This window comes from Cibotium barometz, chromosome 16 (genome assembly GCF_041138505.1).
Source record: "Cibotium barometz isolate CiBa-2024 chromosome 16, ASM4113850v1, whole genome shotgun sequence".
Classification (NCBI taxonomy): domain Eukaryota; kingdom Viridiplantae; phylum Streptophyta; class Polypodiopsida; order Cyatheales; family Cibotiaceae; genus Cibotium; species Cibotium barometz.
Window position 1 is genome coordinate 36115903 of NC_141061.1, and position 13744 is coordinate 36129646.

The 13744-nt window shown below is 40.3% G+C and overlaps 1 protein-coding gene across 1 annotated transcript; it reads left to right on the forward strand.

Moving 5' to 3' along the window:
- The first annotated feature begins 5121 nt into the window (after positions 1–5121).
- Positions 5122–11271, forward strand: LOC147630594 (endoglucanase 1-like). The gene is made up of 8 exons (XM_086810523.1): positions 5122–5718; positions 5914–6126; positions 6713–6913; positions 7008–7100; positions 7462–7617; positions 9064–9208; positions 9356–9522; positions 10261–11271. Exons 1-8 carry the CDS (start codon positions 5467–5469, stop codon positions 10588–10590), a joined length of 1557 nt encoding a protein of 518 aa, XP_086666649.1. The 5' UTR covers positions 5122–5466; the 3' UTR covers positions 10591–11271.
- Positions 11272–13744: the final 2473 nt, after the last annotated feature.

A 13744-nucleotide genomic window follows, 5' to 3' on the forward strand; every position in this document is an offset into this window, starting at 1 on the left:
ATTTTTTAGGAGGTGTGGAATATAGGTATCATGCCTACATGTTGTAAGATTGGGCCTAAATGTTTATTGCCTAAAGTTCCATCCCTAGTTAATCTATGTCAATGGACACCAATCACATTGATGGGGGCCATGTATAAGTTTTCAAAGGTCTTGGCCAACAGGCTGCAAACGATTTCTTCCTACATTGATTCATCCAAGGCAATATGGATTTATTAAAGGTCAAAATATTTTGCATAATATACTGAATGTACAAATTGGAATTGATTATGCAAGGGCTTCAAGGAAAGAGGTGGTTATGATTCACAATTAGATATTGAAAAGACTTATGATCACGTTAGTTGGTCTTTTCTTTCACAGCTTATGTAGGCTATGGGATTTGGCCCTCACATGTCTTCTTTGATTTATAATATTAGCCAACATGTAGTGGCTACACTTATGATTAATGGTGGGGTGACTGAGCCCATTCATTTGACGACATCGGTCAGGCAAGGATGCCCACTTAGCCCATTCATTTGACGACATCGGTCAGACAGGGATGCCCACTTAGCCCTCTCTTGTTTGCAATTGTTACATATCTAATCTTATCTTGACTGGATAGGCTAGTGGAGAATGGTGAAGTTGTAGGGCTTACTCTTCCAAGCACAGAGTAGATGGTCGACTACGCATTGGTAGATGATTCTTTCATGTTCCTTAAGGCTCAAAGAGATAATGTTCAGAAGGCTAAGGCTGTTTGGGATACTTTTTGTCTTGCTTCAGGGTTATACATTAATATGCAAAAAATGTGCTTACTCTTCCAAGCACAGAGTAGATGGTCGACTACGCATTGGTAGATGATTCTTTCATGTTCCTTAAGGCTCAAAGAGATAATGTTCAGAAGGCTAAGGCTGTTTGGGATACTTTTTGTCTTGCTTCAGGGTTATACATTAATATGCAAAAATTTGCTCCAATAAGTTGTACCGAGATCGATTTGCTTGGTTTGGGATAGAATGGGTAGGTCATAAAAAGGGGAGGCATCACACGCCACTTGGGTTATCCGATCGGAGCCTAATGTTGATTCACAGGATTTGTTGTGTATTGGAAATCTCAAGGTTGACCTATGCATGTTCGGCTCAAAGTGGCACAATCCATTATGATTAGCATGATATCTTTTTTCTTGCCTTTATTGCCATGGACGGGCAAAGCTTTGCATCAGATACAAAAGCCAATTAGATTTATGCTATGGAAAACATCAAGAAATAAGCAGGGCAGACGTGGATTTCTTGGGAACATGTTACTACTCCAAATAGGAGTGGAGGGGCAGCCCTATTAGATATCAGATTACATATGGTCTCTAGGAGATGGCCTTTATTGCAAGATATGTGTGTATATCAAGAGCTATGGGTGGTAATGGGGCTAAGGCCCTCATAGAGAAGATCGCACTTGTGCATGGTTAATATGAGGATTGATGGTACATGGTGGGATGTAGTGAATGGTTCCCAATAGGTTCAAGTGGTGGCTTCACCTCTCCTTTCTCATTTGATGATCTCATGGAAGGAGGTGTTGGCAAAATTAAATGGAAGCCTTCAGATCAGCGGTTGCAATCGAATTCTATGGTGGGCAGGTGAGGTGTTAGCTAGACTTTTGGAGTAGCCTGACAAACTTGTTGAGCAGCCATAATTCAATAGAATGGCTCGATTAGGACTAGTGAGAATTATGGATGCTTGTTTGCCACTAGGACTTACACCGTTTGGTGATATTCCTCAGTTGGAGGATCAGCAACCTTGGTTAGATTGGGCATTTAGAAAGCCTCAGGACGTTGTTCAATAATGTACAACAAATCAAGTGTACCATATGATGGTGGAAGATAACGTTGGATCACTCAGAAGGCTAATAGGGTATGGAAAATCAAGAAAAGTAGGGCTTGGTGTAAGGAAGTAATCTTACAGGGTTGGTGGTCTAAGATTCCATATCAAGGGAAAGTGTTCCTAGTATGGCACATGCCAAGGGGAGGCCTACCATTGGGAGACCAATGGCGAAAGGAGTGGATTGCTTCTCGTAATTGTGTGTTTTGTACTACATGCTTGGAAATATGCCTGCAACATTTTATTCATGTCCAGCGGCAAAGAAGGTGTGGGATTTCCTTTCTCGTGTATGGATTTTGTTGACAAATAGGCCCGTAAAGGTTAAAGACTAGATTTTAGCAAGATTTCGAATGGATCGGATAACCCAAACTATTCTGTTTTCTTTCATTTTTTCACGTGGATAGGTTTGTGGCATATCTGGTTAACTAGGAATGCCTTCACGTTTGATGCAAAAGTGGGTATTGCAGCTCACATAGGTCGTATAAAAGGGCTATTATTGTGGTAGATCTTTTCCTTGCGGTCAGCTCATTTGGTGGAGAATGACATGGCTATATATTGGATGAGGGTACTCTGAGCTACACCTGTGGTTTGGAGTAATTAGTGAGGAAAAGCTAGTACATCACATGGCGGCCATGTGATGTACTAGCTAGTATATTGGATGAGGGTACTCCGAGCTACACCTGTGGTTCAGAGTAATTAGTGAGGGAAAGCTAGTACATCACATGGCGGCCATGTGATGTACTAGCTAGTATATTATTGGATGAGGGTACTCCGAGCTACATCTGTGGTTTGGAGTAATTAGTGAGGAAAATCTAGTACATCACATGGTGGCCATGTGGTCATTTGTAAAGTAATTTTTGGTAATATATCTTCTATTACAAAGAGAGAGAGAGAGAGAGAGAGAGAGAGAGAGAGAGAGAGAGATGCATGCTACATTATTATAATACATTAAAGCAAGTGAATATAATAAACTAGTGAAATAATATGAAGCTCTCTATGCAACCATTTGACTTTCAAGGGGCCCCAATATTGACTACCCATCCATCCAATTAGGGAGAGGGCTTATGCTGTGCTCAAGGTGGGTGTGCACATGGATGACCTCTCCCCTCATCTCTTCTTACCTTTATCCTTACACACAACCTTTTCCAAGATGTACCTAGATGCACCTTTTGTAGTTTGTGGAGATCCACCCAATTGTATGTATCCACCACAAGTTGTTTAACTTGCATTATCATTGACAAGGCTTGGCATGCCTTTTTTGCAATAGGATCTATTATATTGTCATACTCTGTGCTATTATTATTGTACTTCTTGTCTTTGAGGAAATATTTAAATGGTAGATTCTTTCTCTCCACTATCTTTGTCCCTAGTTGTTGGTGGAAATTCCATTACTCCCATGATGTTATCCTCTCTAATCATTACCTTTACTTTGTTGCTATATCTGAACGGGTGGCCTTGCTAGGAGTCTCTATGCCTAAGTTATAATTCTTGAGGAATTTCAAACATAATTCTAGGTTGATATACTTTGGGAGCTACTTTGCATACCTGTCTAGATCACCCATATCTTGCAGCTTTGTCTTTGTACATCTAGGTCTTCTAAGAACAATAGACACTCCAATGAGTGGTAGATGAAATGCACCTTCCTCTTGGGGGTCTCCACATCCTTTTGTACTATGATGTAGCCAATAACTTAGTCTATGTATGGAATCAAGTGTGTCTTCTTCTAAGACTTTGTTGGGTCCATGTATGTACCCAAGTGTATCTTCTTCTAAGACTTTGTTGATGATTTCTTTTTCCTTCTTCTTCTTGCCTTATAAGATGTGGTCATCTCCTTTTCCAAGGTGTTGGGTCTTGGGAATCGTAATTGGAGTCACTCTTCTCAATCTTCTTTGGAACCATCTAGTTAAAATTAAAGAAATTGATTAGTCGTAAAACAATAGGCTACTAGGTAGGAGCTTGCAAGCCATGCTTCTTTCCACGATTTCTTGTAGTGGTGATGCTTGGATTTTTCTGTTATAAGTAATGTTTGAGAAGTAGAGGATTATTTGTCTAGCTATTTCCTAGATTCATGGGTTTTTCTTTATGTGACTATTTATGTGTATTTCTACTCTCTCTTTTCACAATGTAAAAACCAAAGTTCTTTCATGATATATTGTGATGCACAACACAATGACATAGTATGATGGGATTTGTTAATTGAGATACCTAATTACAATAGGATTGTCTAATTTTTAATTTTTTTAATTTTGAACTTTAGCCAAGAAATTTTTTTAAGTGAAAAACCACCAGCCTTAATGGCATGAGAAACTCAAGTAGTTTTTCACGTCATACATAAAGTTAGTATTTTTCTTGGTTTTTTAAAGTCTATAGATTGTGGTTGTTTTTTTGAAACCATGATATGCATGATGCATAGAAGAATTATGATGAGGTTATGCAAGTTAGGTTCTTTAGAAGATTAGGGTCTGCTTGCGTATGGGATACATGTGTCTACCCTTGCCACATGTTGATTGGAGGAGGGGTTCAATACAACTTTCAACATCAACATCACGTTAATGATCAATGTCAAGTGCTAATAAGTAGAAAGATATGATTAAAAAGTTCCATACATTTTATGTTTGAAGACATTGCATATTTTCCCATGAGATTAATAAGATTTAAGTTAAGAGTTTAATGTGAGTTCTTAATAAAGCCATGAGATTATTTTACATACTAGATTACATCTTATTAGAAATATTTTAAAACAAAGCCCATTTCTTAGTATTGATTAAAATAATTGTTTAAAAGAGCTCTTTGTATGAGATGTAAACCATGTTAGCGTTTCTACCCACCATGAACCAACACACTTCATTCTAGTTGATGTTTTCTGCAACTTGGTAAGCTTTTCAACTCCGACTCAAACACACCCAAAAAAAAAAATTCAACTCTAACTGAAGCACAAGTTTTTTTTTTTTTGTAAGGTGGTGAGTTTTTCAACTCTAACTCAAACACAGATTTTTTTAAGTAGGATCATGTGATATGAGGGCACAAGAAAGTAAGTAGGATCATGTGATATGAGGAGGGTGGGTTTGACAAGGTAAAAGGATATGCAAGGGGTAGCACATGGGTAACTTTTGTCACTCACATGGAGGTGCTTGCTATTCACCTGGCGTGCATGTACCTGAGCCTGAGCCTGCCATGAATTGTCCCATACTAAGGGCGGTGCTCACATGAAGTAGGGAAGGCCTTCATGAATTTGTCCCATATAATGGCCCTTATTTCATAAGATTGTGTATGCGTGAGGTGGTGGTGTTATGTAAGGTTGGGTGTGAAGGTATAGAGGAGGTGGAGTGTGATGGAAGGCAAGTAGCTAGTCGAGGCTCCACATTGGGGAAGGGGAAGTTAATTCAGTTGGAAATCCATGATTCTTGAAGGTGTTAGTTATGATGGGCACGCACCACTGCAAAGTCACTGACCCTGTCTCTCAAAGCAAAACCCCAGCTATCTTGCCCATTAAGGCTCTATAAAAAGGGTAGTCGCCACCACCATCAATCAAGCTCAACCCATTTGTTAAACAAGCCAATTGAATAGATCAATTATGGCTGCTGCTCAACCCATTTGTTAAACAAGCCAATTGAATAGATCAATTATGGCTGCTGCTGCTGCTAGACCACAATTCCCCAAGCTGCTGCTAGGATCAGTTGTGTTGTTGATTCTCATGTTTTGCGGTTTTGAGAATCATCATGTGCTTGCATGGAAAGCAATGGGCGGTCAAAACTACCAGGAGGCTCTCTCCAAGTCCATACTTTTCTTTGAAGGGCAACGCTCCGGAAAGCTCCCCTCAAACCAGCGCCTCACTTGGAGGCGAGACTCAGCATTGCATGATGGGCTCTTGGAGAATGTGGGTTCTTTTAATTTAGAAAGATACAGCACCTTAATCTTAATCTCTTCTTCTATTTCAACAATAGAAAGGGCAGGTGGTAGTTAAGCAAAATTTGCAAGCAAATCATGGAGTTTTTTTTTATTCACTTGTGTGTGTGTGTGTGTGTGTTTTGATGGTTGATAATCTTGCCCAAACTGTGTGTGTATCTTGTAGGTTGACCTGGTAGGAGGGTACTATGATGCTGGAGATGGTGTGAAGTTCAGCTTCCCCATGGCCTTTGCCACTACCATGCTCTCATGGAGCGTCGTGGAGTATGGCGTCCAAATGGAGTCGGCAGGAGAGCTCGAGAACGCACAGGCGGCCATACGCTGGGCAACTGATTACCTCCTCAAAACCACACGTAAACCGGATGTCATTTATGCTCAGGTGAGGGCGACACGATAGATATGGGGTTAATTGTCGCCTACACTAGCACCGCAGACGTCCATGCATTCATTATCAATTTTGATTTGATGAGCTAAATGCTCTTCTTTTTTGTTTAAATGCTCTCTTTTTTTGGTTTTCCATTTGCAAAACGAGAACCTTGGGCAGAGAGAGAGAGAGAGAGAGGTGGGTTGTCATACACACAGCTAATTATGCATGAACTTGGTGTGGGCGGAGTTAATTGAGAACTTAATTAGGGTGTTGCAAAACTTAATTAGGGTTTTGCAGGGTGGCGATTTGGTAGTGGGGCCGTGGTGGGGGATTAGTCATTAAACACACAGATAATTGCGTAGTTAATTCAAGGGTGGTGGGTGTGTGTGTGTGTGTGTGTGTGAGAGAGAGAGAGAGAGAGAGAGAGAGAGGGGGGGGAGAGAGGATCAACACACAGGTAATTATGCATGGTTATAATTAAGTTGCATGCATCGAATAATTAGTGAGCTTACGTTGTGAGCAGTATAGAATTAGTGTCTAATTACGCCGTATTGATTTGAGTACTGAGATCATAATTCATTTTTTTTTAATTGATCAGGTGGGCGATCCCAATTCGGACCATGCATGCTGGGAGAGGCCGGAGGACATGGACACGCCTCGCAGCGTGTACTGGGTGGACGCGAGCAAGCCCGGGTCGGACCTCGCCGGCGAGATAGCTGCGGCCTTCGCAGCCGCCTCCCTCGCCTTCAAAGCTTGCGACCCCAATTACTCCTCCATCCTCTTAGCCAACGCAATCAGGGTACCTGCAGCGTACTACTACACAGCGCCTCGTTATTATTCTGTTAATTACATTACCTTCATTAATCACACCTAATGCGATCATCTTTTCCCAGGTTTTTAAATTTGCAGACACTTATCGAGGCTGCTATAGCAACGCTTTCAGCTACGCTGTCTGCCCTTATTACTGCTCTTACTCTGGCTATCAGGTTTGAGAACTCATTAGAATTAGCTGCTGAAACTCACTTTTGGGTTGATTAATCCATGAAAATGTGGGTGATTTGAAATCCTAATTGTCTCTAGCGGCTGCTTAAGCAACTATAAACCTCCATCCTCATCAACAATCAGCTATTCCCCTCTCTCTCTCTCTCTCTCTCTCTAACACACACACCCACGCACGCACGCACAGACCTCCTTAAGTGCGTTTGAATCACTCAATCTAAGGGGCAATTAAATCATCAAATCCTGCCTAATCCATCAACTGATCAGCACAAAAGCAGTACTATTAAAGGTAAAATTGACTGTACAAACAAGAGCAATAATGGTGTTAATATTCTTTTGCTTTGTTAGGATGAGCTGCTTTGGGGGGCTGCATGGCTGTACAAAGCGTCTAGGGAGGAGGTGTACATGAATTTCATCAGCAACAACAGGGAGCAGCTGTCAGAGAGCAGCCCCCCCTTCAGCTGGGACGACAAGCACGCCGGCATCCATGTGCTCCTGTCAGAGGTATATAATAATCCTGATCACGCAAATCTTTTCATGACTATTCTCTAATCACAATCCGCAGTTACATAATTAAAGCATAGATTAAGCATACTTTAAACAAGACACAATGGTATATAATCATAGCGAAAACTGCTTCAAGTGTGAGTTCACATGACTATCAACCAATTTACACGATAGATCAATCCTATAACCAAAATTTTTGATGAAGCATGTTTAATCACATGATTATGACCTAATCCACGACTGTATAGAATCATAAATGTGATACTAGTCATAGTTGCCATACTTTTGCATAAATTTGATTAAGCATGCATGATTCACACGATTATAAACTAAAATGTCAACAACTTTTTAGAATCATAAATTAATACTAGCCATACATTTGAGTTAATCAAACATTTCCTCAACATTCTCCCCTAGCAAAGGGCGATAATTTGAAGTACAGGCTGGGCTGTCCTTAGTGTAATTTTCAAATAAAACCAACCTTTAGTGTAATTTTCAAGGCTCAAAGTGGGAGCAACAGTTGAAATTCCCTAGCCTTTAATGTAAAGATTGAAATTTTAAATATAAAACCAGTTAACCTATGGAATTTTTCAATAGAAGCCGATTGAGCTTGAACTTTGAAGGTTATAATTGTTTTTTCCATATGGTTAGAAAAAAGTTTATTTCTCACTAGATAGCACACAAATTGGTTTCCATAACAATACACAACAATTAACAACAAAAATATCCTTTTATTGTAGTAATAGGCTAGCCTTTTTTGGGGGGTTTTTTTTGGCTCAAATATATGGCTTCCATGTGCTAAATTAAGAACCCCAGAAAAGGTACATCGAGTTAGTTAAATTCCAAGCATATTTCAACTGTAAAAAAAGCCTTTGGTCCTTTGGGATTCCAATTTTCAAAGCTGCAATGTGGCATTATTATGCTGTTACACTAGTACTATATGGCATGTGTGCACAGGCTCTTGCATGTGATATTACTGCTATTATTCTATTTGCACAGTGCCATGCAAAGGCTTTTGAGCTGATTATAAGTTCCTACACTTATGTACTTCTCATTATTCTGTACTTTAATTTGCATGTGAATGGCAGAATTGTCTCACTTTTGTAAGGAGATAACTGGTTCTTGTGCTGTTAATTTACTAGGATTATCGTCTATGTTAAGTTAACTGCTTTGGTTTAATTGACTTCTAAACCTAGAATTATCTGTCTATTAAATGCATCAAACTTCAACGTAAAGCTCATAGTCGAACTCTTAAAAATGATTAAGTTGCTTTGATGCTATAATTTTGACTTGATTACTTCATTGAGAATAATTTAAGAGATGTACTTCTTAAAACTATTGGTTTTTTTGGGGGGGATTTGAGTTATAATGAATGTTTACTCTTAATTAAAGATTAGTCGATCAACTGCATGAATAATAGCTAATAATTTTTACGTCGCCTAGATTTTCTTGGACAAGGCTAGCAAAAGCGACAATGGATTGCAATACAATTTGCAAGCATTCAAAGATCTCGCAGATGAATTCGTGTGTTCAATACTACCCGACGTGCCATACTACTCCCAGCAAGCTTCTACCACTACCACGCCAGGTGAATTCAATGCAATTAGCAGCTAATTCAACACTAAGTAATCTCATTAATTGAAGATAACAACCAAATTCTTATAACCTCAAAGCTATCAGCATACAATAATCGTCTTAGCAGCAGATGATAAACATGAATTATCTTGTCGTGTAGGAGGACTCCTATTTGTGAGAGACGATGAGAACCTGCAGTACGCTACCTCTGCAGCCTTTCTTCTCTTCACTTATGGGAAATACTTGTCCAAGGCCTCCGGCATGGTGTCTTGCCATGGTTCTTCACTTCTCCATCCCCACCAGTTATGGGTTTTTGCCAAACACCAGGTACTTGAACTTAATTTCCGAGGCGCTAATTGGGTAGCTTGCAGGTGATTAGATCCACTCTTAATTTGCCCAGAGAAATTACTCTGAGGTTAACCTCATTCTTCCTTAATTTGCCCAACCAAATCTTCTGAGATTTGCCTAGTTGGCTAACTCAAAGGTGATGAGACCCAGTCTTTAATTGCACAACTCAATTACTCTCAGCTTATCCTAACATTTGGGTAGCTCAAAGGTGATTAGAACCAGTCTTAATTTGCCCAAATCAATTACTCTGAGGTTGACCTAATCGGTTAACTTAAAGGTGATTATACCCAGCCTTAATTTGCCGAAATCAATTGTTAACCTAACTGGGTACTTACCCAGCTGAAATCAATTACTTGAGACTGAGGTGAACCTAATTAGGTGACTTTAAAGGTGAGATTTAGAGCCAGCAGGCGCAATCAATTGCTAATCTAACTGGGTACATACCCAGTCTTAATTTGCTGGAGTCAATTACTGAAATCGATTACTCTGAGGTTAACCCAGTTAGGTAACTTAAAGGTGATTAGAGCCAATCTTAAATTGGTGAAATGAATTACTCTGAGGGTAACCTAATTAGGTAGCGTAAAGGTGATTAGAGTCTTAACGTGCCCAGATTAGGTTACCCTCTGTTTTGGCAATGCATTGTAGCTGTGACAGAAGGATAATAACTAATTGAATGATTTGAGGATATTGGGTTGGATGATGGGTTGATGAAATCAGGTGGATTATATATTGGGCGAGAATCAAATGGGGATGTCGTACATGGTGGGCTATGGGAGCAAGTATCCACAGTATCTGCACCACAGGGGCTCATCGCTACCATGCATGGGGTCGCACCCACAGCACATTGGCTGCAAAGATGGATTTGCGTACTTTGGGAGCAGACAGGCCAACCCTAACCTGCTGGTGGGCGCTGTGTCGGGCGGCCCGGACAATTCCGACAAGTATGCGGACGACCGTTCCAACTACCAACAGTCTGAACCCGCCCTCTACATCAATGCCCCCCTTGTTGGAGCTCTTGCCTATCTCACGAGCTTCCCTTCTTCTTGACCACCCTTGTGATCCTCACCATGGTTTAGCCTCTTTATATGCCTCTTCACACTTTTTGAGCTAGATTGCCTCCTCTCAAGCAGAGTTCTCTTCTTGTCTCTTCGAGCTCTTGTATCACCCTTCCCCTACTCTAGCTTCCAAGAGATATCACATCATATCACACCTTCACACCCCTAGCTCATCACCAAGATTTAAGCCTTACACTCTCTATGAAAAAGCATGTAGCAAAGTCATCCTTCATATGTATATACTTCCCCAAAGTCATCCACAATGCATTGCATATCATTTCTAATGTGTTCTATGCACAAGCTGCACGGCATGTCATGTGTCACGTAAAAATCTAATTTACTAACCAAGAAATTGCACGGCATGTCATTTGTCACGTAAAACTCTAGTTTACTAACCAAGAAATTGCTAGGCCTACCCTGTCTCATCGACGAGAGCCATCATTATTACATATATTCCTTCAAGCTACCCTAGAGGCAAGTACAAACGAAAGCATTTAAAAAATGGCATGCATTGCTACATGTATTTCATTGAACACTTTTGCTGTTGGTGGCTCTTGGAGCGACCAAAGAGGTGTTTAAATGCAACACTTTATGTTTTATTAATGTAACATTGCATTGCAATGACTTATGTGTCATTAAATGGTGCAATATAATAAGCACTTGTCTTGGTACCCATAAGAGTCTCTCTCTCTCTCTCTCTCTCTCTCTCTCTCTCTCTCTCTCTCTCTCTCTCTCTCTCTCTCCTATCAATGCTCAAATTTATTAATGATTCCATAAATTAAACATGTCATTCTTGCTAGCAGCAAGATGCATGCAAGTATTAGAGGTGTTTTTATATTTGTAAGCTTTATTTTTCATTTTTTTATTAAAGGTGAGCAAGTTATCTATTAAAGGTGGGCAAGAGATCTATTATGATGATAAATATGTATACCCTCAATGTTGATTATCATATCAATCCATTGTTTTTCTTTGCATGTTTATGCTCTCCACACAAAAGTGCCACCCTTGTCACCATGATAATTTTGTATTGTACTTTGTAGAAAAAAGAAGAAAGTATGTGCATACTCATTTGTATAATACGATTGTATTATATATACAAGATACTCATGTAGGACTACACACACTTGCATGCTCCCACTCCATATTGCTAACATCCTCTCCTTATAGATTTCCTTCCTACTATGAGCACTTGTTACTAAGTATTCCATTTCCATATCGTTTGATAGAAGACCAACCTTGGAATTGCCTTCTCCTAAAATCTCTATGAGCCGCTTCTCTTTCCATTTTTTTCTTACTTGTATTTATCAATCAATTTTTACATTTTTATCAAATTACAAAGATAAAATATGAAAACCTTACCACTCAACCATCCTAATTCTTCTTCATTTGCCTTGATCAATGTCTGTGCACCGAATGTAGCATGTTATCTTCATTGCTTTTTATAGTTATAGCATTGATGGATCCGTTAAGCTAGAAAATTGGATATATAATGAGTGACTCTTGAGCTAGCTAACCTTCAACATTATCTTCGTGTCTCTCCCTTTTTTTATCCGTGTCTCTCCCTCTTTTTCTCCATAACCCTTAACCCTCTCTGTGTATGTCGCCCTCTCACTCTCTCCTCCCTTGCATCAAAGTTCTCACATTCTCCTCCAAAGTCTCCCTCATCATCTCTCGAGTCTTCCTCTCTCTCTTCCATGTCCCCCTCTTTCTCCCTCTCTCTCACCCTCTCACCCTCTCCTCCCAATTCTCCTCTTTCTCCCTCTAACCCTCTCCTCCCTTGCATGATCACTCTCACCCTCTCCTCCCAATTCTCCTTGTCCATCTCCCTAATCTCTCTCTCTCTCTCTCCCATGTCTCTCTCTTTCTCCCTCTCTCCCTCCTTTGTCTCCATCACCCTTAACTCTCTCTCCTCCCCTCTTTCATTAGTTTTCTATCAATGTCTCTCTCTTTCATTAGTTTTCTATCAATGTCTCTCTCTTGTTGGAAGTTCATGGCATGTTCGTCTACATACCACATGCATAATGCCAGGGATAATGAGATCATACATAAATAATAGAAGACTAGGGCCAATATCATCCCTCCTCCACCAATTTTCATGGCTTGGAAGGGATTAGAGTGGTGGAGGTTAAGCGCGCAGTGGCCCGCGTCGTGAGAACACTACTGCGATGGGCGACTGCTCGGGAAGTGGATCCCAATTTCCAACATGGTATCAAAGCCAAGGAAGGCATGTTGGGATGTTGTTAGCGGAGCTAGTTGACTTGTCGATTCCTCTCGGGTGGAGTTGAACGAAGGCCGAATGCGTGTACGACTAAGAAGGTTGTGTCGTGCTAATGTGCCTGGAGTAATGACTAGAGCAAGCGAGCATATGCTGGAGTAGTCGGGCGACATCTCTGTGAGAGCAGACATCACTGTGAGAGCTAATGTGCCTGGAGTAATCACTGTGAGAGCTAATGTGCCTGGAGTAATCACTGTGAGACATCACTGTGAGAGCTAATGTGCCTGGAGTAATCACTACAGCAAGCGAGCATTTGCTGGAGTAGTCGGGTGACATCTCTGTGAGCAGACAAATGCATATGCATGAAGTGCTATGGTGTGAGGGAATGTTCTCTGTAGGTCATCATCATCAATTCATGTAGTTTTGCAATGACAGTGTTGACCACACTTGAGCTATTTGTAACTCTATTTGCAATGATCCAACAAAACCTCCTACCATATGGCCTATTTAGAGAGGAACAATCCTTGCCAGTGATGAGATTAGAGTGCTAGAGGGTGTAGCTATTTATAACTCTATTTGCAATGCTCCAGTAAAAACCTCCTACCATATGGCCTATTCAAAGAGGAATCCTTACCAATGATGAGATTATAGAATTGGAGGGTGCAGGTTTTTTTTTTAGAGGGGTCACATTGGTGGTCCAAATGTAGTAGGTCAAAGGTCATCAAGATATAGATCAAGGATTTTAGAGACGGCAGCAAAGCGTAGAGATACATCACTTACTTAAAATGCTACTATTTGTGAACATAATATCATTAAGGTAGGTGATGAACATAATATCATTAAGGCAAGTGATGAACATGAGCTCCTTCTACTAGAGATGGTAGAATCAGTAGTACGTGGTGAAAAGTACCGAATTATGCTTGGAAAGAAC

What these genes read in the sequence shown, in the direction of transcription:
- LOC147630594 (XM_086810523.1), top strand. Translation starts at nt 5,467, where the DNA reads ATGGCTGCTGCTGCTGCTAGACCACAATTCCCCAAGCTGCTGCTAGGA. An exon ending in CGGATGTCATTTATGCTCAG is followed by an intron (nt 6,127 to 6,712) that starts GTGAGGGCGACA and finishes TTAATTGATCAG; the next exon opens with GTGGGCGATCCCAATTCGGA. An exon ending in GGGTTTTTGCCAAACACCAG is followed by an intron (nt 9,523 to 10,260) that starts GTACTTGAACTT and finishes TGATGAAATCAG; the next exon opens with GTGGATTATATATTGGGCGA.